We start from the raw sequence: 22,235 nt of genomic DNA on the forward strand, positions 1-22,235 counted from the left end.
TGTTCATTTTTGAAACTTCTAGCAGACTATCACAAAACCATGATTTGAATTTGACAGTAAAGCTCTGAACTAATATTGAGCTACACTGAAATCAAGACAGTTAAAACCTTCAGAGATCTATCCTTTAACTGGTGTTTGTAAGGCAACACCGCCTGGTGGTTGAGAAAGCTCTGGAGCCAGTTGCAATAGTTTGTATTCAGATTCTGCCAACTACTGTGCTGTGGGCAGCTTTCCTAACCTCTTCATGTTTTTGTGTTTTCTCGCCTACACAATGGGAATTCCTTAGTTCACAGGATTATTGCAAAGATGGCATGTATCCATACAAGTAAAATATTTAGCACCTGGCACAGGGTAAGCATTCAATAAATGTTAACCTAAAATAACTGTTATTTTATTTTTGTAGAATTGTGCCCAGAAACTAGGATGTCTCCTACAACTACATTAATACAGGCAAAGAAAAAAACTGAGGCACCTTGGAATTATACAACCTAAGGTTAATTTACTTAAAAACTAAGAGCCTCTCAGAGAACTGAAGGCTTAACTGCTTTCACCCAAACTTTCAGTAAAAAGGCAAAACATGTTAAAAATGTTAAACTGAGGCAGTTTAGAGGTGGTACAAATTTCCCCTGCTATCTGAAAAAGTAATGTTCCTATGAAAACTTTCCTTAAGCAGAAATGAGGGAAAGCAAAGAAGAAATTACCACTTATATGGAAAAAACTTTAAGTGTTCCCAGACCCACAAGATAACCTACCAAATAACACATAAAACCTAAAGAACACTAACACAGAACAGAAGCAGAGACCCTCACGCTGCTCAGGGTGTGTGCTACCTCTACAATGGCTCCCTGAAAGACAAATGCTGAATGATGTTCACTCTTCACCGTTTCTTGTAAAAGGAAAATCCTCTGGATTTCTTCCAGTTATGAAAACAGGTACATGCAGTACAGATCTTTTGTAAAGCGAAGCAGCATACATGAACTTTTGAAAAGTGGGGGATAACTGTATTTCTCTTCTTTAATTTTCTTGCCCAGTCCCTAAGATGTTTTGATGAAAAACCAAGTAAATAATCACTCTCTTGCTGCAAAAATATACTCCAAGCTCCAAGTTCATCCAAGGAACTTTAAAAAAATTTATATCCTGACAAAAACAAATCATGTGGAAAGATTTTTTTTTATTCTCCAGAATTGACTGAGGCAATCCTACAGAACTGTGATCTGTCTAGAGAAATCTGTTTTTTCCAAAAATAAATGAAAAACCCCTCTGATTTATTTATATATTAATTTAATTTTTGAAAACAGTCATAGGATCTGCTTTATTCTATTTAACTATCAATGTTACACACTTATAAACTGAAGCAAATATGGATAGTACAGATTTAAATAAAATCTTTCAAAGAATAAAATTGCTTTTCAGTCCATTGTATTTTCAAAGTTGATTAGCATCAAGCCAGAGTGAAAGTTACGAACAACACACCATTTGTCTTTTTAGAAAAAAGGTTTTGATTATTAGCAAAGTAATCATATCTTCACAGCTGAAATTTTAGTATAAACTTGCATATCAAGTCCCTTTCCATTATTTACTTAAAAAATATATACAGCTAATGATGTTTAAATATATATTCTGAGCCATATGTCCAAATATAAATATTTGGGAAATTCAAACTGTCACATCAAGTTACAAAAGAATTAAAGAAAAAAGATGAGCTACAACTTATATATTAGGAGGAAGAAAAAAGTTTACTTAACATTTATGCCTGTATAGATATGTATTCTTTCATTTATATATATACATACCCAGTTGAGTATAGACAGCCATCAAATGTTAACCAGTTAATACAGACTAGACTAAGCCTGTACTATTTTGTACAGGTAACAGTGGTGATTTCAAACATTTTAATATATTTCAAGAGTTTCATCAAAAGTTATTTGTAGAAATAGTCTAATATTAAGAAGTGTTGACAGGCGCAGATGAAATAACTGCATTATCTATGCCAAACTCGGCACACTAATAGTACCTGACTCTGCTAAATTATGGTCTAAGTATCTGAACATAACAGAGCAGACAGGTAGCCAGAAAGGATATTTCACATACATCCGTGCTATGAACCACATTAACATTAGTGCTGAAAACGTTCAAACCTAAATACAGAGGGACATACAAAGCTGCAGGGCAACTCCAATATAAGAATCCAAATAGATAAAGCTGCAAAATTTTAAACTTCAGTTCTTAATCTGTTATTAAGAATTAACCATTTGGTCTTCAAATATTTTAGAATTAAAGAGCTGAAGTTGAAAATACGTTTATCCTTTGCTACACCACAGCATTTGAAATTAGCCAGCATGACAACTTTAATTCCTTTTGCTCTTACATGCAGTAGTGTATATATGCATTTTAAGACAGCTTAAAATTGCGTTAACTTTTAGTCAGTAGTGGTGACTAGAACTGCTACCTAATCAGTAATCAGTATTCTATAGTACCACATATTGAAGTCTCTACAATATAAGTCTTGTTCGCACTTAATCAACTTTGGGTGAGGGAGGGAGGCATGACAGAAAGCAGTTGCATTTTTTTTAAGAGCAGAAAAGCTTTAAACACCTATACAATTTTGTACTATCTTGGGTTATATCTTAGAATACTTAAAACAAAATTGTATTTCAGTCAGCTCAATCTATACAAGTTATAAAATACAAAGACATTCTAAATCATATAGTGTACAGAGTATGAGCTATTTAATATTCATTAAATGCAGTACAATCAATGAAGATTATAAAATAAAAAACACACACAGTGTTCTAAATTTTTAAGTCATATTAGGGATTCTAACCAGAGATTATACAAATTACATGTGCAACACAAAAGAGAAAGAAAAGAAAAAAATCCAAAAAAACTAACTTCTCAGTGCATCACACCTATTGGGATTAAATGTATGGCACTTTTAAGATACTAATATTATAACTGTCAATTTAAACTGGGAATGACTAAAAAACATTGAAGCCACATAAGGGCAAGAACCAGCCAATTTAATGTTTAAATGAAACAGATCACCTTTTTTCTTTGTAAAAGCACTGAAAATGTAATGTGTGTAGGTAACTCACTAAACTTTTTCTTAATCTCATTTGCTCCTACACTATAAGACACTGAAGTATCTGAAATTATGCTGTATTTATTCTATCTGGTATGACAGTCTGATTTTTAAGGCCTGTTTAAATTCCATGATGTTACTGAAACACACTATTTTCTGTGTGGTAAGAATGTATTTATGAAAAAAATAACATCTGGTTATAAATCAAAACCCCCTGAAACAAAAACCTGACATTTTCCAAGCTAGTGAAAAATAAGTTATACCATGATGTATCAATTTAAAATTATATCAATATTAACATTTCTATGGTAGACTTTTCCTCCCATAAAAATTAAACAGTGCAGAATAGGGCTTGGGCTACAGCTAATCACATTTGGTTTTCTGAAAATCAAAACCTTATTTACTATAAACAATTAAAAGGCAATTTTCTTCCTCCACAACATATGTAGATATTAAATTGAAGGTTTAAAAAATATCCACTACCTATAAGAAAAGTATTTTTAAATGGCAAAAAGGAATCAAATACCAAAGTTTAGTGTGCGAAGAGTAGATATAAACAACCAAGAAAAGTATAGATCGTTGGTGTTGAATATTTAACATGAATAGCCCAAAGTAAGTTCCAAAGTTTTTATACCTTTACAAATAAAAAAAGGTGTCCTTTCCACAGTTTGGGGATATTCATCACACATCCCCCCAAATAAGTATACGAGTAAGGTTTTTAAAATGTTGCCAATATTAAGTTCTTCAGTATCTAAAATTAATTAGAGGACAGCAATATTACAGTGGCAATGGTGCATCAATTCTCAAAACGTAGTTATGATCCAACACGAGTTGTGGTGGTTCTTTTATCTGAGAAAAAGCTTTTTAGAAGAAAAACCTGCCCTATGCTAACCACCAGAAGAATGAGGGCTTCTCCTATTGACCAGTAGGCCACTCTTGTATTCAGATCTTCTGCTCGGCTTCGGCCTTGAGCTTCTCTCAAACGGAAGTGAGTCTGATAGTCAATGACAGACTTCAGAGCTTCATGGATCGAAACACAGGCAGATTCCATCTAAAGAGAAATATTTCCAGTTATATGTTTAATACTTTCTGTTCAATTCATGTAGCATAGTCATCTTTTCATTTGATCTTAATTCTTTATTTCATTAATTTCCTACTAAATTGGAATTTATTCATTCACGCATTTATGCCACTGGTCCTGGCAATGCAACCCTTACTCCCTTTGCTCATTCCCACTAGTACAACTGGTAGGTCAGATCCCATAAGCAGCCGATTGCTGCAGACTAAATGGCAGAGCTGTGGCATCTGTAAGATGGAACACCAAGCTCAAGGTAGCAGAAATACTTCTCAGGTAAGATTTGGGGCTATAAAATCACAAACCCAGATTCCCCAAACAGGAAGGATTAGGAGGAAGAGATTGGGCAGAACAGATTATAAAATTCCAAGTATGGCATAAAAATAGTTGAATCTGAAAATAACATGCCAGAGTTGAAATATCCTTTTTCTTTTTTTACATTTACCAATTTGCTAACTAAATCTTTTCCCTCAAGTCAGTGAGCTAAACCAATATATATGTTCTCAATGGGATACAAGTTTCAGTTTCACTGTGTAATCAGTCTAGGAGCCTTCATCTGAAGACACCTTACTGTTAATACATTAATTATACCATCTGACTTGAGAAGGGTTAAATGTCTAATTTTTTTAAGTAAACCAGAGCTTAATATTTCTCTGTTGCTCAAAACTTAATCCTGGTGATGAAATACATGGTTTATTATATAGTTATTTTATTTCACAAACCAAAAAACAATGTCTTAATTTTAATTAAGGAAAGTAAACATTAGAAAATAATTCAAATAGTCAATAAAGTTCTACCAAATTATGCATAAAAGAAATAATTATAAAAATATTCCATTAAAGGTGCATTTAAAAAAGTATAAGATGGAATTTACCTATTAGAATACTCAAACATTTTTGCTGTTCTGTTTTTCAGTCAGGCCCTTAGGAATGAAAGATTAGCAAAACTAATCTTTCTAAATGACTGCTAAAATGAGTAATTTCTAATTTGTGGTAAGAGGCTAGAGAGCTGCTTGCAGCATTTCTTTGCTTTCTATAGATTCTCAAAATATGTGGCCTAAGGATTCTTCCCCTGGAAAATATGCATGAAAACAAGGATTTGACACAAATTCAGACTGTTTAAAGATTCCTTGAAGCCTGACCATGGGTTATGGATTAAGAACATCTGGATTGGAGAAAATACAGAAATCAAAGGACTAACTGCATAGATTCGATATAATTTTTCAGATGGTTTCATTTCCCTTTTCTTCTTTGTACTTTTAGAATGGAAATGTTCATACATATTCAAAAGTATAGAGAACAGAACAAAGAACTTCCGTAATTATTAACACATGGCTAATCTTGTTCCATTTATATTCCCCAACAATTCTCCTCACCACTCCAATTATTTTAGAGCAAATTCCATATATTTTATCATTTCAGCTATATTTTTACTTTATTTTTATTTTTGAAAGATAATAGTTTAAAAAAATGGAACCCCAACAGCATTATAACATATAAAGTAAAAATAATTCCTTTAATTTATATTGAATATAAAGTTGCCATTCAAATTTCCCAAATGCCTCAAAAGTTGTTCACAAATCTGAATCCAAACAAGATCAACACAATGATTTGGCTGATACGTCTTTTGGGTCTTCTTTAATCTTTAGGTTCTCTTCCTTCGTTTTTCCCTTCCTATATCTCTATTTATTGAAGAAACTGAGGCATCAATCTTGCCTCAGTTCGGGAAGATTCGGGAAGCATCTTCCACTTCCTGAATTTTGCTAATTGTATTTCCATGGTGTTCCTCTATCTTCCATGTTTCTTATAAACATAGTTGGAGCTATATAGCCTTGATGAGATTCAGGTGTAATGTTCTTAGTGGGAACACCTCATAGGCAATTGCCTATTATCAGAACACATGTAACGTCTAGTTATCTCTTCACTTGTGAAATATTATTAGATTTAGGTGATAATCACTCTTATCTACCTGTTATAAGGTTTCCCATCTGCCTGTCACCTAATGGTTTTAGCAGTGACTGGTGATTAGTGCCTACTCTAGATTCATCATTTTATTAATAGTTAAGAAATGGTGATTTAATAAAACTCTATTATTTATTCTACACTTATTAGCTGATAATATTTTTCAATTTCAAAGTATCAACAGCTGCTTTATAGTATCCCTATTGTAGAAGAGACTTACTAGCTTTTTGAAAGTAGAAAAATAAAACTAAGAAAAGATTTATAAAAATGCAATATAAATAAAGGAGATTAAGTGATACTAATTGTTTTATGACCAGTCATTTTGCATATTTATCTACTTAGGGTTTTGAGAGCAAACTTTCTTATACAAATTAAAATTCATGAGGACTAAGTTATAAACCATGACTTGAAAGAAAAATCATTTTATAAAGCAAAGTGCTACTCACACAGGATGCTAAAATAAAAAGAACATTTCTAAAAATAACAACACGTGAATACACCTTATTAAAGCCTACAATAAGTTTATGAATTAGTGCTCTTATACATTCTTAAAAACTGACTCTATCATCCCATGACTTTGGCCAAAGGACTTGCTGGAACCTGGGAACAATGAAATACTGTATCAGTTTAAGGTTTTAACAAGCAGTTGTTAAATAATTCCTTTGAATACCTAACTGATTATCTTTTAGATCTGATCTAAGCTCATAATGTCTCTGAACGAGAACTAAAATAGCCCTTTCATCACCAGAGCAATATCTGTTCACTGACTTTAAATCTCCTTTACTATCTTTCTCTCACTAAACTATGCTTCAAAATAAAACTCAATTTTGCTTCCTTAACTATTTTTGTTACATGACTTAATAATCTTTTAGTATTTTACCTTAATTTACAGCAAAAGTTATTTTAACAGCAGCTTGAATAACATAAATGTTTGTATAAAACCATCTGTGTAATCTTTATATATATTTAAGGCATCATTTTGCTTCTAGTTATACCAATCTGTGAAGTTACACTAGCAACATTCCTCCCTTAATTACAGAAAATACTTCAGAATGCTGGAACACTGTTTGGACATCCTAAACTTCCTTTGCCATTGATGATTCTACTTAAGTGATAAACTTTTAAAGCTTTTTTAAAAATTCCTATTTTAAAGCTTTTAAAAAAATTCATCCAATCTTTTACCATAGATCTTCACTGAAAGCCTGAATTTCTCTGTGAAATGCCCAACCTAGTGTAAGAATTAAGATAAGCCTTAATGATAAAGACTCATGATAAAGAATTAAGTCTTAATAATAAAGTGGTAAAGTCGAAATTCTGTGCTTATCAACAGGTTAATGCATATAAGCTATGCATTTTCTCCCTTTACGCATACCAACATTACACTACTGACTTTTATTTACCTGGGTAAGGGCGCTGACTCGGTTCTCACTAGGAAACAAAGGTGGGTCTTCTCCAACTTGAAAATCAAAATACACGGTTTTATGTGTGAAAGTAGAAAATTCATTGCTGAAGCAAAATTTGTACGTCCCATTTCTGGAGGCTGTGAAGGTAAAACTGTCATACTGTTTCTTCATCTCCTTGTATAACACATTACCATCAGGATCTTCTAATCGACAATCTACATCATAGTGACCACCAGTAATCACCTACAAAAAGACAAGAGAAAAAAGAAGAAATGAGTGCAATCAACAAGTTTTAGAAATACCCAGATTTCTTGTTAAAATGGCAGTAAGGTTATAGGCTAAGGACCTTTATCGTCACAGATAATTTTACATTTTTTTTCATTTCTACCAGTGGATGGAACTCGGGAGGCAGATTTCAGTTCAACTAAAAGATTTATGAAAACCGAACATATTTCTATATAATAGGAGAGAGGGAACTCACTAGACAGACAACTATTCTAGTTAACGCAGATCTCTTATATCACTTAATTCTCCCAAATAATCCTACCAGAGGGGTTTTTCCCACCCCTCCATCTGACAAACTGAGAAACTGAGTTCAGATAAAACTTGAACTCCAAAATCATTTTAACCCTTAAGCTTAGTGCCATGTAATGTTTTCCTTTCCCAATTTTTTTTCACCTAGTTTCCCATGAGTATCTTCAAGGTACACACAGGGACAGTGAAGTAGTATAGTAGGCCAGTCTTTAGGGTAACACCCCACACATATGTCCATCATAGAACTCAAACTAATTTTACTGCCAAATCACAAATAGATTGTTTAAATTCTTTTATAGATCAATTATATAGAATTTGATACATATTCTATTTTATTTTATTATTATTATTTTTAAATATTTTATTTATTTATCTTTTAGAGGGGAAGGGAAGGAGAGAGGGAGAGAAACATCAATGTATGGTTGCCTTTCGTGCATCCCCTGCTGGGAACTGGCCTGCAGGGAACGGGTCTGCAACCCCAGTATGTGCACTGACTGGGAATCGAACTGCGATTGTCTGGTTCGCAGGACCATGCTCAAACCACTGAGCTACACCAGCTAGGGCTCCATATTCTATTTTAAACAACATTATAAATTGAATAGACTTCTGGGCTGTTCTAAGAGTATTATCATCATTGATAAACTTGTTTCCAAGAGAAACCTAAAGGAAACACAAAAAAATCTTTTACCTGGGAAAATTGTATTTAAGAGCAAGCACACTAGATGAAATATTTCTGAAGATGATGCTGGAGCTATTTTCAAAGACCTATGCTTAATCAGTTACAATCTGCAGAGCCTGGGTGGTCCACATGATGAGAGGAGGGGGAGACTTTTCCTGAAGTGTTGGGAACCACCCTGCCTGGTTTCAGAAGCTGTCATCCCCCCTCCCCCCCATGGCTAAGGCTGAGTGAGAGACCTTGACCATAAGCCACTAAGCAGACAAAGCTTATCTCTCTGGCAGGGGCACTGCCTCTGCCCCCTTTTACTTTACCCTGCTTAGCCTCAGGCGGATGACTGGTGGGCTGATGGCTGGTTAGCCAATGATGAGTAAGATTCCTCAAGGGAAGGACAATCTAAGACAGGCATGGTTATAAAGAGGCCCTCAGGGAAGGACGTGGGGGGGGTCTATGGAGAAAGGGGGTGATGGACCCTTACCCCTTGGCTTTGATGTAGCCTGAGTCCTCATTCTGTGTGCAAGAAGCCTCCTAATCTCTTGGCTGCCGTACTTCCCCTGCCTGATTTAAGCCTGAAACAATGCCATGCTGCCCTGGGCAGGAATGGGAGGTTCTCCAGGGCAATCAGGCCTAAGAAAGAATACATAAAATCCTGTGAAACTTGCTTTGTTTAGAATGTTATCAATTAAATAAGGGTCCAGGCAAGAAGTGAGTTGGTACCTCAAAGTTTTATAGCTCTTTAGCTATCTGACCCTGACTCAAAATAGGCCCTTGCAGTTCTTTGTTATCTTTATCTGATAATGCCTGATAATGATTAAAGAGCTTTACCTGTATTCCTGTGCAAAAGGAACCCAATAAAAGCCCACTGAGGAAAAGGCCCTTCTCCTTTGAGAGATCAGCCACCTTTCCTCCCCAAGCAGATCATGTCTTGGTAGACTTACTCTCATCTGTGGCAGCCAGGTGGGGCCCTGCAGGCAGAGAGCCCCCCCCCCCCCACTGATGTAATTGGATAATCATAATAACAGACAAAAAGGAGAAAGGATTAAAGAGAAGGAAGGCTTCCTTATAAGAGAAAGGACTGAGTGGGAAAAAAGAGGAGACGGGAGAAGAAGCACAGGGTAATGGGTACCCAACCAACATGAGACTAGATGGTACAAGTCTCTATTTTCAAGCCTGAACACTTTTGGTTAGCATAATATTGACATTGTAGATCTGTAGAACTCAAGAGATCAAACTTCAGACTTCAAAGAAAAATTGGTTACTTATGTAACCTTTCATCTCTTAAGATATGATGAATAAACTATGTTACAAGATCATTTTGATAGATAAAATTATGTATTTAGGAAACTGTAAAACTGTGTATAGTTAATATACAGATATAATGTTTCACATAAAAAGTGTCTTATCAACTGGGCATTTATTCCTCTCCCCAAAAGTCAACAACTTTTCTTCCAGGTGAAAATAATGACATCATTTTTATATACCAATTATTCATATTGACCATTGTACTTGGAATAGTCAGATACAGACATACAAAATAAACAGAACCAGAACTGATCATGTCACATTTCTTGCAACAAACTTAAAAAAAAAAAAACTAATCTCATTCTTCAGATAAAAGTATCTCTTGACAACCTGTCTGATCCATAAGATAGAAATATGGAATGATCCCAAATTAAGTGTCCCTACCTGTCCACTTAAATCACAGAAATCTCTTGATGTTATTGCCTCTCACAAATTCATCCCATCTTTTTCATTCCTAATCCACCATCCAGACAGGACTATTGCCACAACTTCTTAAATGTTCTTCCCACAACCCAATCTCTCATCCCTCTACTCAAGTGTTTCTCAACCTTGATTAAACTATTTCCAGCTGGGTCATTCTTTGTTCTAGACCCTAGAATAAAGGGCCTAGGGCACTGTGTTGCCCTGTGCATTATAGCATGTTTAGCAGCATCTCTGGTCTCTATCCACTATTTGCCAGTAGCACCCCCATCCCCACATGTCTCCTGGAGGTGAGGGCAACCGCCCTACCCTTCTCCATCCCCCATTTGCCTAAAACCTTTTGATTATCTCACTTCCTTTTGGAAACCCCCTTTTGATTTCCCCAACAGAAATATCCAATCCTGTTAACAATGGAATACCATTCCCTTGTACCTCCTCTAGGTAGCCTTAGCACATCTTTTATACCCTTTATCATTCTGTGTTCCAAAAATATCAGACTGCCAGAAGTTCTTTGAAGAAATCTTTGCTTTATACCTTTGCTAACAGTTAAACAGGATTTGTTTGCTGAAGAAGAATCACAGGATCCAAAATGACAATGCTTACAAATCCAGTTTATTATAGAAAACCAAAACCTCACAGCTAAAAGCTGTCTCACAGAAACAGGTCAGGAGAGGTTAGGTGTGGGATTCTTTGGCCTCCCTGTGTGAGAGGTTGACAAATCCTCCCTCCCTGATCAGGAACCACCAGGTGTACAAGGAACACCTTGGAACCAGTGAGCCCAAAAGAGTACTGGCTCAGTTTTTTTATATTTTGCTGGCCACACAGGTACCTTTCTGATAGGTAACCAGACTTAATACCAAGCCTTTGGGCAGGTCTCACAAAGACCAGGTGCAAATCATCAATCTCACTATTACTGATAAACAATGTCGACAAACTTGTTACAAACCACCCCTAAAGCCCTTAGATCAAAGCAACAATATTACCTAGTGTATTTCAGTGCCAGCTCAGGCTAATTCCAGGCCCACTGGAATTGTCTTATAAACATAACACATCTGCCTAGGATGTCCTTTTCCTCTCTGCAGACTTATAACTCCTATTTATCCCTCTAGACTCAGAACAAACACTAGCCCCTCAGCGAAACTTCCCAATGATCCTTCTTCCTTCAGTCAGAAATATAATGGGGGGCTGAAGGGAGGGAGCCAGGAGGGGGGCAAAGTTTTGCCACTCCCCTTTTGGAATATTGCTTTTAAGCTGGTTATTAAGAAACAAAAGACTAAAGACTTTGTTACCTCCCCTTTTCCCATCTAAAACGATTCAGATAACTAAAAACTGCTTCAGGAAGGGACCCTCTGAGCTCAAAGTGAGTCTTATTTATCTTTGGGAGGAATAATAAAGCAAAGAATTTAACCTGGAACCCTGATTGGTATGACTCACACAAAGCAAAAGGTTGTGGGTTCATCCCCAGTGGGGGCACCTATGAGAGGCAGTTGATCAATATTTTCTCACATCAGTATTTCTCTCCTTCTTTTTCTCCCTTCCTTCCTGTCTCTTAAAAATAAATAAATAAAATCTTAAAAAAAAAAAAGGAAAGAAACTAACCTAGAACTGCATACTGATTCTGCTACTTGCTGTTTTATGATCTTGTATTTTAAATTATGGAAGCTTCAGTTTCTTCATCAGTAAAAAAGGAATAAGAACTATACCTATTTCATATTGTGTTGTTCAGAGAATTAAGTAATACACCTGATACACTTGGCATACTGTCAGCCACATAACAGGCGTTGTTTTTAGCCCATAACAGTAGTAGTGGTAGTATTCCCAGCACCAAGAACAGTGTCTTACACATATAAGGATCCAGAATGTTTGTTAAATATAAACAAATAAGATTTTTGCTGACAACTTATATTACTATTCCTGCTATCTTCTTTTCCGTCCCTTGGTCCTACTCCAGGAAGTTAAACAAGCCTAAGGGTCATCCTTAGCCTTCTCTCCCTCCCTCACTGTAGTCAAATCATCACGTCCCACGGATTTTACCTGCTGAATTATCTCCAGTCCTTTCACTTTTCTCCTTCCCCATAGCTATCATCCTAGACCTAGTCTGAGCCTGAACCACTACAACAGCCTCCCTAAGCAGTCTGTGTACCCATTCTAAAATACCTTCTCTACCTGCACAATATCCATATAACCACCAAAAAATATTGGGTCATGTCACTGCACTCCTTACAACCTTGTGATAGCTTACCATACTCATAGGAAAAACTAAAATTCTTATCACAGCCAGCAAGGCACTAATGGTTTGGCACCCCTGACACCCCTTCCTCTCCTTTCTGGCTTATTCCCAAATATGTAGGACCTCTCTATGGTCTTCAAATTCTCAGTCCCCCTTACTACAGTATAGTATCACTGCAAAGCCCACTCCCTCTTTTCCCTTACCAAAGTATGTAGAACTTATTCTTTACAATTCATCTTTAAAATCACTTACTAAAGGAAGCCCTCACAGATCCCAAAGACCAGATAGTATATCCCCTATTATCTGCTCTTAAAGCAGTTTTGATGAATGAGCAGGTACTAATTAAGAAAAGCAGGGTAGGACAGGTGGGGAATCAAGAATGAATAGAACGCCCTCCAGTGTTCTTTCTGATCACTTCTGTATCACCAGCACCCACCACTGAACAGTTGCTCAAATATGAGAATCAAGTCTACTAAAAATAATAGAAAGAGTGAAGACTGTTCTAACCAACTTAAACTACATTCTGCCAAATAAAGTTTTTTAAAAAATATATTCCCAAAGATGACAAGAGGCCTCTCATTTATTGTAACAACTCTTTCTGCAACACCTTTGGCAGATGGTTATCTGGCCTTGAATGATGCTCTTCCAGTAACAGGATCACCACATTAACTAATAGTTCTAATAACAATGAAAAAACTGAAAAGCAGTGGAGTTCGATGTCGGCAACACTTCAAATTTACTTGAAGTACAGGTGTGGATTAGAGTTCAATGGCCCTCAAATGAAGGGCACTCGAGAATGTAAAAAGTCACAGCTACGGAAAGCATTTCTGGGATTCATGTATCTTAATATCTGGTCTTAAATGTCTCTAGCCCAAGGTTTAGAAAAGAAAAGCCAAATGCCCTGAATCAGATACCTAGAGCTGATTCTTGAATCACCCAAAGAATTAACAAACAAGATCAGGAGGAGGGCACCTGCCGATTACTCCCGGACCCTGGAACTGAGAGTTGGGGCCGCGGAACCAACCGCTAAAGCCTGGTGTACCTGGAACTCGAGGGTGCACTTGGTGCCTTGAGTGATGTCCTCGTAGAAACACTGCTTGGCGTTGTCAGGCAGCTCGAAGGTGATCTCAGAGGCGCCGCCCGGTTCCGGCACCAACAGCAGTAGCAGCAGCGCGAGCAGCCTGCAACCCCAACAGACCGCGGCGGACCCCAGCCGCGGCATCCCGAGGCAGTGGCGGCGGCCCCAACGGAGTTGCAGAGACACAAGGGGTCAGGTCTGCGCGCACTTGCCGCGCCCGCCGCAGGCCTCAGACCGACTGGCTCCGAGCCTTAAAGAGCTCGTGGATGAGAAACGAGCCGCTGGGGGCGAGTGAGGGGTGCTCTAGGAGCCACGACGACCTGGGGAGCAGACAGCAAAACCTACACAAAAAAACAGGGAAGGCCTGAGGTGGCCGGAAGTGTCGGTTCAGAGCCGGGGGAAGGGGCGGGGCCTGAGGCACCTGTTTCAGCGACCCGGAAGTACTCTCTACTGAGCCGGACAGCGGAATGTCTACGTGGAAGCTCCAGGGGGGGTGGGGTCGGCCCCCGCAACAGTTTGGGGCGAGGGGCGGGGCTAATGTAGGGAGGGCGTGAGGTGGGGCCTGAAGAAGGGGTGTGGCTGGCGGGTGCTTAGCTGGTGTAAGCGGTGCAGGCTTGTATCCCTGTGAGAGCAGATTGCTGGGAGATCTCCGAGGAAGTGAAAAACTCATTTTGCCCTAGGAAGCTAACCACGGTTGTTGAGTGCTTAGCTGTTTGCAGGGTTTTCTCAGAAATAATAACAAATTTGAGGGGAAGTAGTTTAGAAAGGAGCATGAATTCTGGGACCACCTATTGAGTATTCATTATCATCAGGCACTGTGCTAAGCACACCACATTGTGTTTTTGGATCCTACAAACAACACTGAAAGGTAGGTATTATGCCTGTTTTACTGAGGAGAACCTTTGTGTTAAAATAACGGTGGGCAATATTAATAGAAGCTAACAGGTATTGACTTAGGTATTATATCTTTTGTTATATAAATGACCAGGAGGAGACTCATGCACTTTAACATTATCAGCAGAGGGGGTCAGTAGAGTTTTATGAGAAGGAAATAGTCAACAGCCATACCGCCCCAAACACACCCGATCTCATCTGAGAAGGAAATAGAGGCAGGTGGGTAGAAGCCAGGCCTGGAAATGAGAGGGGCAGTGAAGAGGAGGTAGGATAGAGAGATGGAATGGAGGGGGTGTTCTTGAGCAGCTAGATGCAGAACTTCTGTCCACCTGGGGTGTCCAAGGCCTCCACAGGGGGAAGGAAGTCCAAGGAGGTGAAATTTGGAGGAGATTGCACCGTCATAAGAGCTGGACTAAAAAAGAGGTGTTATCTCTTCTATGAGGCAAAAGATGACACTTCTAGTGTGAAAGTGAATTTCACAGTAGAAAAGGTGGGTTCTGCTTTCTAACTCTTTGGGAAGGTAACATTGCTCTTCTAAACCTGTTTCTTCATACATAAAATGGCAATACAAAGAATGAATGAATGAATGAATGAACGAATTAGATTAAAACCACAATGTTCCCTGGTTGGGTGAGTCAGTTGGTTTCGCATCCTTCTGTGCACCAAAGGTTGCGGGTTCCATTCTGATCAGGGCACATAACAAGTTTTCTGGTTCCTTCCCTGGTCTGGGCACCTACAGAGGGCAACCAATGTTTTTCTCCCACATTGATGTTTCTCTAATGTCAATAAACATATCCTCAGATGAGGATTTTAAAAACTAAAAAAATCAAAGCACAGTGCAATACATTACACACCTGAAATAAAGGGGGTGGGCGCCAGAAATGTCAACATCATTAAAGTTTTACCTACAGCCTGCATTCCTCATCTGTATCTGAGATATTCCCAAACAATGTTGGATAGCAATGTAGGCACTAGAATTTGCTTTTTTGTAGTATTTTTAGAGATGATCTAATATCCTAGTATTTTAAATGGGAAAAATAATTATGCATTCCATATCCATATTTAAAAAACCCAGCCATTTTTGAAATATCATTAACAATAAACTTCTGTAACAATCCTTAAGTGTGTCTTCATGATATAAGCATTTAAAATACTAATCATCCAGTTATTTAATGGATTTAATTATTTAACACTTAATGGGCTCATCAATGGTATGTTTGCATACAGTTCTCAAGGATACTGTATAATATCAATAGTACTTTTCAATTGCTCAAGTAAGGTTTGGTGATGGGAGGGAAAAGGGACTGTGGTCTTGGGTGAGGTTCAGTGATGGGTAAAATTTGAGAGAGTATGAGCTAGTGAAAGAGTTAAGTGACTCAGTACATGACAGAAGCATGTCCAAGTCTAAATTCAAGGAGTAGGTAGGACAGTCTTCTCAACTTGGCAATTAAGACACAATCAATAACTAAGAAGCCTCACCAGAAACCTGAGGACAAAAACCAAAACAGTCAATAAAACAGCTCCTCAAAATGGATAGCATTCCCTTATCATGCACTTATATGGTTCCCAATAATAAGATTGTATATGGAAATGCCTTTTTGATTTTAGTGTTATACTTCTGCTCAGGTCATAATCACAATCATTTACAACACCAATAATTTCCCATGAATGATCTAAAATATCTTTGAAACATTTGACACTGAGTATTCAGAATTGTTCTTTCTTTTTCTCTTCTTCTGATCAACAATGAGCATTTTCTCATTGAACAAGTTTCTCTTTGTTTTTCAATGTTTTCCCTGTGTAACTATAGCCATATGTATATATAACTCTGACCATAGCAACATCTGTAATTGTTTGCTTTGAGATGATCTCTTCCCCAAAACATGGGTTATCGAAAAGTAATGGGCAGGATTCATTCTTTAGAAGATATTTTTAATGTCGTATTCTGTTTGGGCTGCTATAACAAAATACCACAGACTGGGTAGCTTATAAACAACAGAAATTTATTTATCACAGCTTTAGGGGCTGGGAAGTCCAAGATCAAGGCACCAGCATTGTTGCCTTCTGGTGAAGAACATTTTTCCAGTTCACAGCCAGTCTCTTCTTGCTGTGTCTATGTGGTGGGAGGGGTTAGGGAGCTCTGTGAGTTCTCTTTCATAAGAGCATTAATCCCATTCATGAGGGCTCTACCCTCACGACCTAATCACGTCCTATTAGTCCCATTCACCAATACAGTCAACTTTGGAGGTTAGGATTTGGATGGGGGGGATGATACAAACATATCATAGCACATAATAATGTGAAGATGATATTTATAATGTACAACCCATTTAAAGGACAGCAAAGACCCATCTTACTTGGGAAAATGAGCTAAGTTTGCAATCCACTCTGCATCCTCTTCTCCAGATGTGTAAGCTAATCTACATATCATAGCTAGCATATACACACAGACTTATTATAGTAGGTTTTAATTTAGAATGAATTTGGAGTAAAATTGTTTGCAGTCTTTAGATGGTAAGAAATCAGAAAATGAGGGATATCTGTATTTTTGCCCAGCTCCCACAACTGCTCCCTAGTAAAGACTTGTCATCTCTCATATTTCAGAGAAAGTCAAATGGGCATATTCATTATTCTTCACAGTTGCTCAATCTATCTATAGACACAGATATATGCACAAAGGGTATACATCAGAGTCTTATGGATATCCAAATCTGTTAGTACTGCTACAGCATGTAATATTTCCACTGTAGGCAATACATTTTAAATTTAAAAATTGACGGGACCTCTCAGAATCTTGCTTAGAGTGACTACCTGATAGTGAATAAAAAATAAAAACCAAAAAGAAACCCTGATGTTGGCCAATGATGAAAACTATGTTTGTGTCTCAAGGAAAGAACAAATTTTCAGAGGTCACTAGTCTTCAGAAGTCTCTTCACTGATGGCTGAAATGGAAAACAAAATCTACAGGAGCCAGAAATCCACTCCACTGTATTGTCAGCTGATGGTCTGTAGTCAGACCATGTTGTTCCCCTCTCCAAAGAGAATTTTCATCATTGTAGAGTTAAGATGTCAGGTTATGAATATAACATTGAGGGGGAATATTTTAAACCCTCCTTTGAAAAATGTTTTTGTGTTTTACAAAAGTGAAATTGTAGACAATAACAAAAACACCACCTTCCTTTAGAACACCAGTTAGTGTTCTCCAAAATGTAGGAAGCAATGGATGAAGAAGCTTGGCTTGTAAATGGTCAAGTGGATCTGTAAAGACTTTTAGAGACTTCTAGTAAGATGGTGGATTAGGTAAACAAGGTTCACTTCATTGCACAACCACGTCAAAATTACAACTAAAATATAGAACAACCGTCATCTCGCAGAACTGTTAGTCTCGCAGAACTGTTAGAAATCAAATTGAATGGAAGCCTGACAAATATGGAATTAAAGAAACCACATCTATTCAGACTGATGGGAGGGGTGGAGACGTAGAATGGTCCTACATCCATGTGTGGTGGGTAAAAATTTGGGTAAAAAATTGTGAGAGTGAGGAATCCCAGCTCCAGCCCAGGGTTCCAGTGCCAGGAAGATAAGTCCCCATAACTTCTGGTGGCAAAACCCAGTGGGGATTGAGTCAGTGGAAGAAACTTCTGGAGTTCCAAGCAGTTACCCTTAAAGAACTCACACACAAACTTACTCAAACTCCCTCCCTCTGAGCTCCAGCAGCAGAGTAGCAGCTTGAAAGGCACCAGTGGCATACAGGGGGGAAATGAGGCATCTGTCAAAGTGGGAGCTGGGGGACAGCAACCCCCAGAGAGAAAGGGGGGCAGAGGCAATTGTCCCCTTTCTGAACCCTCTCACCACAGAGACACAGAGCCAACAGGTAGGTATGATATCTGAGACTCCTGGCTAAGACTTTGCCTTGCCTTGGAGGTCTCCTGAAACTCTGTCCCACCCAACATACAGGCCCACCCAAGATATGAATGGCTAGTCTTGGCTTATGATCTGCAACTTTCTAAATCATAGCAAACAATAGATGGCCTCAGTAAGTTGCCAGGCCCCAGCCCCTCTATCTCTTGTTAAGTGGCTCTGGGCTCAGCATTAACAATAGACAGCCTAGATTCATAACTTGGCTTTGCTTGGGAACTCCAAGCCCAGCAGTAATAGCAGCCATCTCAGATTGCTTTATACCTCAGACAGGGTGGCCCTGGGCAGAGCACAGATGGAGGCTGACCTTGGCCTGCACCACCCAGGAAACTCCAGAGCCTACACACGCAGTGGACAGCTACATGCCACATTGGAGCACCACCACCCCACCCCTGCATGGCTGATCCACCATGGAAGGTAAAGGTTAGTGGTCAGTAGTCACAGCCAGTCCTTGCAGCTGACCGGCCTGGATAAATCCCTTCCATTGACCTGCCAACAGCAATCAAGGCTCAACTACAAGAGGAGGGTATACAAAAGGTGCAAGTACCCAGCTTAGGTAATAGGGAGACTGTACCACTGGACCCTGTAGGACACCTACTATATTAGGCCACACTACCAAGACAGGGAGTCATAGCAGCTCTACATAATACACAGAAACAAACATAAAGAAGCAGCCAAAACGAGGAGACAAAGAAACATGGCCCAAATGAAAGAACAGACCAAAACTCCAGGAAAAGATCTAAACAAAATGGAGAAAGTAATCTAATAGATGTAGAGTCCAAAACACTGGTTATAAGGATGCTCAAGGAATTTAGTGAGGACCTCAGCAGCATAAAAAAGATCCAGTCAGAGATGAAAGATACACTAATTAAAATGAAGAACAATTTATAGGGAAAGAGCAGTAGAGTGGATGAAGCCAAGAATCAAATCAATGATTTTCAACATAAAGAAGCCAAAAGCAACCAACCAGAACAACAATAAAAAATAATTTAAAAAAACTGAGGACAGTATAAACAGCCCCTGGGACAACTTCAAGTATTCCAACCTTCACATTATAGAGGTGCCAAAAGGTGAGAGAAAGCGCAAGAAATTGCAACTCTATTTGGAAAAGTAATGAAAGAAAACTTTCCTAATTTGGTGAAGGAAATAAACATGCAAGTCCGGGAAGCACAGAGTTCCAAACAGGATGGATGCACAGAGGCCCACTCCAAGACATCATAATTAAAATGCCAAAGGTTAAAGATAATCTTAAAAGCAGCAAGAGAAAAAGTTACCTACAGGGAAGTTCCCATAAGACCATTAGTATATTTTTCAAAAGAAACTTTGCAGACTAGAAGGGATTGGCAAGAAATATTCAAAGTCATTAAAAGCAGGAACCTATAGTCAAGATTGCTCTACCCAGCAAAGATATCATTTAGAATCGAAGGACAAATAAAGAGCTTCCCAGCTAAGGAAAAGCTAAAAGAGTACATTATCACCAAACCTGCATTATATGAAATGTTAAAGGGTCTTCTTAAGAAAAAGAATATCAAAACTATGAACAATAAAATGGCAGAAAATACATATCGACAATTGAATGTAAAAAAACAAATTAAGCAGACAAAAGAACAGAGACAGAATCATGGATACAAAGAATATTTTGATGGTTGACAGATGTGAGTGGGGTATGGGGGAATGGGTGAAGAAGTAGGGGATTAAGAGGTACAAATAGGTAGTTACAGAATAGCCATGGGGATGTAAAGTACATTATAGGAAATGGAGTAGCCAAAGGATATATGCATGACATGAGTAATGGTGTGGGGATTGCCTGAGGGAGTGGGGGTTGCTGGGTTGAGGGGGGCAAAGTAAGAATATTGGGACAACTGTAATAGCATAATCAATAATATATCATTAAAAAAAAGACGTAGGCTTTCAGACGTCTTCTCTCTCCTTCAAATCTCACTCACTGGCTGCACTGATACATACTGGCCACTAGGGGATGCTGCTCCCTTTCTGACATTTCTGCCCTAGCCCAAACAATTGGCTCTTTTTCATCTGGGATTTGCTGTAGAACAGCTGATAATATTTGCAAAACTCTGCTAAAAGCACCAGGATAACAAAAGGGAGGTAATACTTAAAAGTGGATGGGTCACAGATCTGGAAAGTTATGTTAACAGAATTGTGTTACAGAATAGACCGGGTGGCGGCAGTGAATGATACACTATTACCGAATGGACCTACCCTTGTCCTCCAGGGATCCCCCACCCCATACTAGGTTCATCTTGCCCACCACCAGAGAAGGATGTCTCTCAATGCTAGAGATTGGTGAAAAGGAAAAGGATTATTTATTTAAAGAGTTATACAAAGTTAAGAGTAATGTCTTCATTGAGATTCCAAAGTCCTTTAGGATACCCACAAATGCACAACCCTTCCTTCCCCTCTGCCCAGTCTGGGGTACCGTATCTCAGAAAAAAAAATAGAAGTCCATGGTTCTTCTCTGCCTTTCTCTGCTGCATGGTCCCCAAAAGACCCCGAGGAGCTGCCACCCCTGGGTTTAAATCCTAGCGCCAGTCTTCCTCTGACGCAACATTTCTGACTCCTCCCGCAGTTGGCCACAGCAGCCAGCATTCCCATATTCTTCCAGCTTTACTGGGCTGCCATAGTAAGTCTGGACAGGTACGGCCCCCTGGTGTGGGCCAATCATCTTCAAGCTCTCACGCAGCCTCTGTAACCAGGAGGAGTTGCCTACTCCCATCCCCTGGCTCAAAGCATGGCCACAGCTGTTTAACTCATCTATGAAACCAGTTAAAGGTTATAGATATATTAAACGACTGTTCTAGGGGTTATCTGCAAAACTTGCTATTCACAACAACTCTCAATGGCCCTGCTCCATGCATCCTATTGCATCCCATTCCCCAGCTCAGACTTGTGGGGGTGAGGACATCCTATATACATATTTTTCTAGTATTTTCTGGACCCCGAGTTCTGGACCACAGTACAAATCCCTATTTGGGCCCCCCTCCCCACACTTGGCTTCACCCTGTTGCATTTAGACTTCTTCCCAGGGCAAGGCAGAACCATTAAAAAGTGTTAAGCATAAGAGAACCAAATTAAAGTTGTGTAAAAAGAGCATTCTAGTTGCTATATAAAGACTATATTAGAGAGGTGAAAATATTTAAACAAGGAGAACAATGGAAACACTGTTGCAGTAACCCAGATAAAAGATGGTAGTAGTCAGAACTAAAATGGTGTGTCTGGTGATGGCTGTCTAGCACCTGTTTTGATGGCTATAGGATGAAAGAGGATGTGTGTCACTATTGTGGAAGGTGAAAATATATTGGTAAGGAGTAATGACTAGAAGGGGGAGGGGACAGAAAGACAGAGAATAAATTGATTAGATTGATTTTCCCTGAGGTTAAGAAAAGATGTTCCTAACAGAAGCCAAGTTGCTCAGGTATTCAGAGACATCTTGGTAATGCAGAAGAAAGTGAAGCAGCCTAGCAGTAGAGAGCAGAGAACATTAATTTCTTGTATAACTGCAGGGTGGCATTCCATAAACAAGCACCTCTGTTTTCTAGGCACATCCTTATTTTTATTATAATTTTCTCCTTTAAAAATCACATAATAAGACAGAAAACTGACTTCTCTTTGCTCCATTGTTAGGCACATAATAGGTGGTAAAT

The 22,235-nt window shown here is 38.5% G+C and overlaps 1 protein-coding gene across 1 annotated transcript; it reads right to left on the reverse strand.

Moving 5' to 3' along the window:
• Window positions 1–597: 597 nt before the first annotated feature.
• On the reverse strand, window positions 598–14,165 carry TMED7 (transmembrane p24 trafficking protein 7). The gene is made up of 3 exons (XM_037163549.2): window positions 13,726–14,165; window positions 7,519–7,764; window positions 598–4,133 (listed from the first exon to the last, which is right to left on the reverse strand). The coding sequence occupies exons 1-3, from the start codon at window positions 13,903–13,905 to the stop codon at window positions 3,897–3,899; spliced, it is 663 nt and encodes a 220-aa protein (XP_037019444.1). The 5' UTR covers window positions 13,906–14,165; the 3' UTR covers window positions 598–3,896.
• Between the last annotated feature and the right edge of the window lie 8,070 nt (window positions 14,166–22,235).

This window comes from Artibeus jamaicensis, unplaced genomic scaffold (genome assembly GCF_021234435.1).
Source record: "Artibeus jamaicensis isolate MK-2021 breed Jamaican fruit bat unplaced genomic scaffold, CSHL_Jam_final contig_402, whole genome shotgun sequence".
In the NCBI taxonomy this organism is placed as follows: domain Eukaryota; kingdom Metazoa; phylum Chordata; class Mammalia; order Chiroptera; family Phyllostomidae; genus Artibeus; species Artibeus jamaicensis.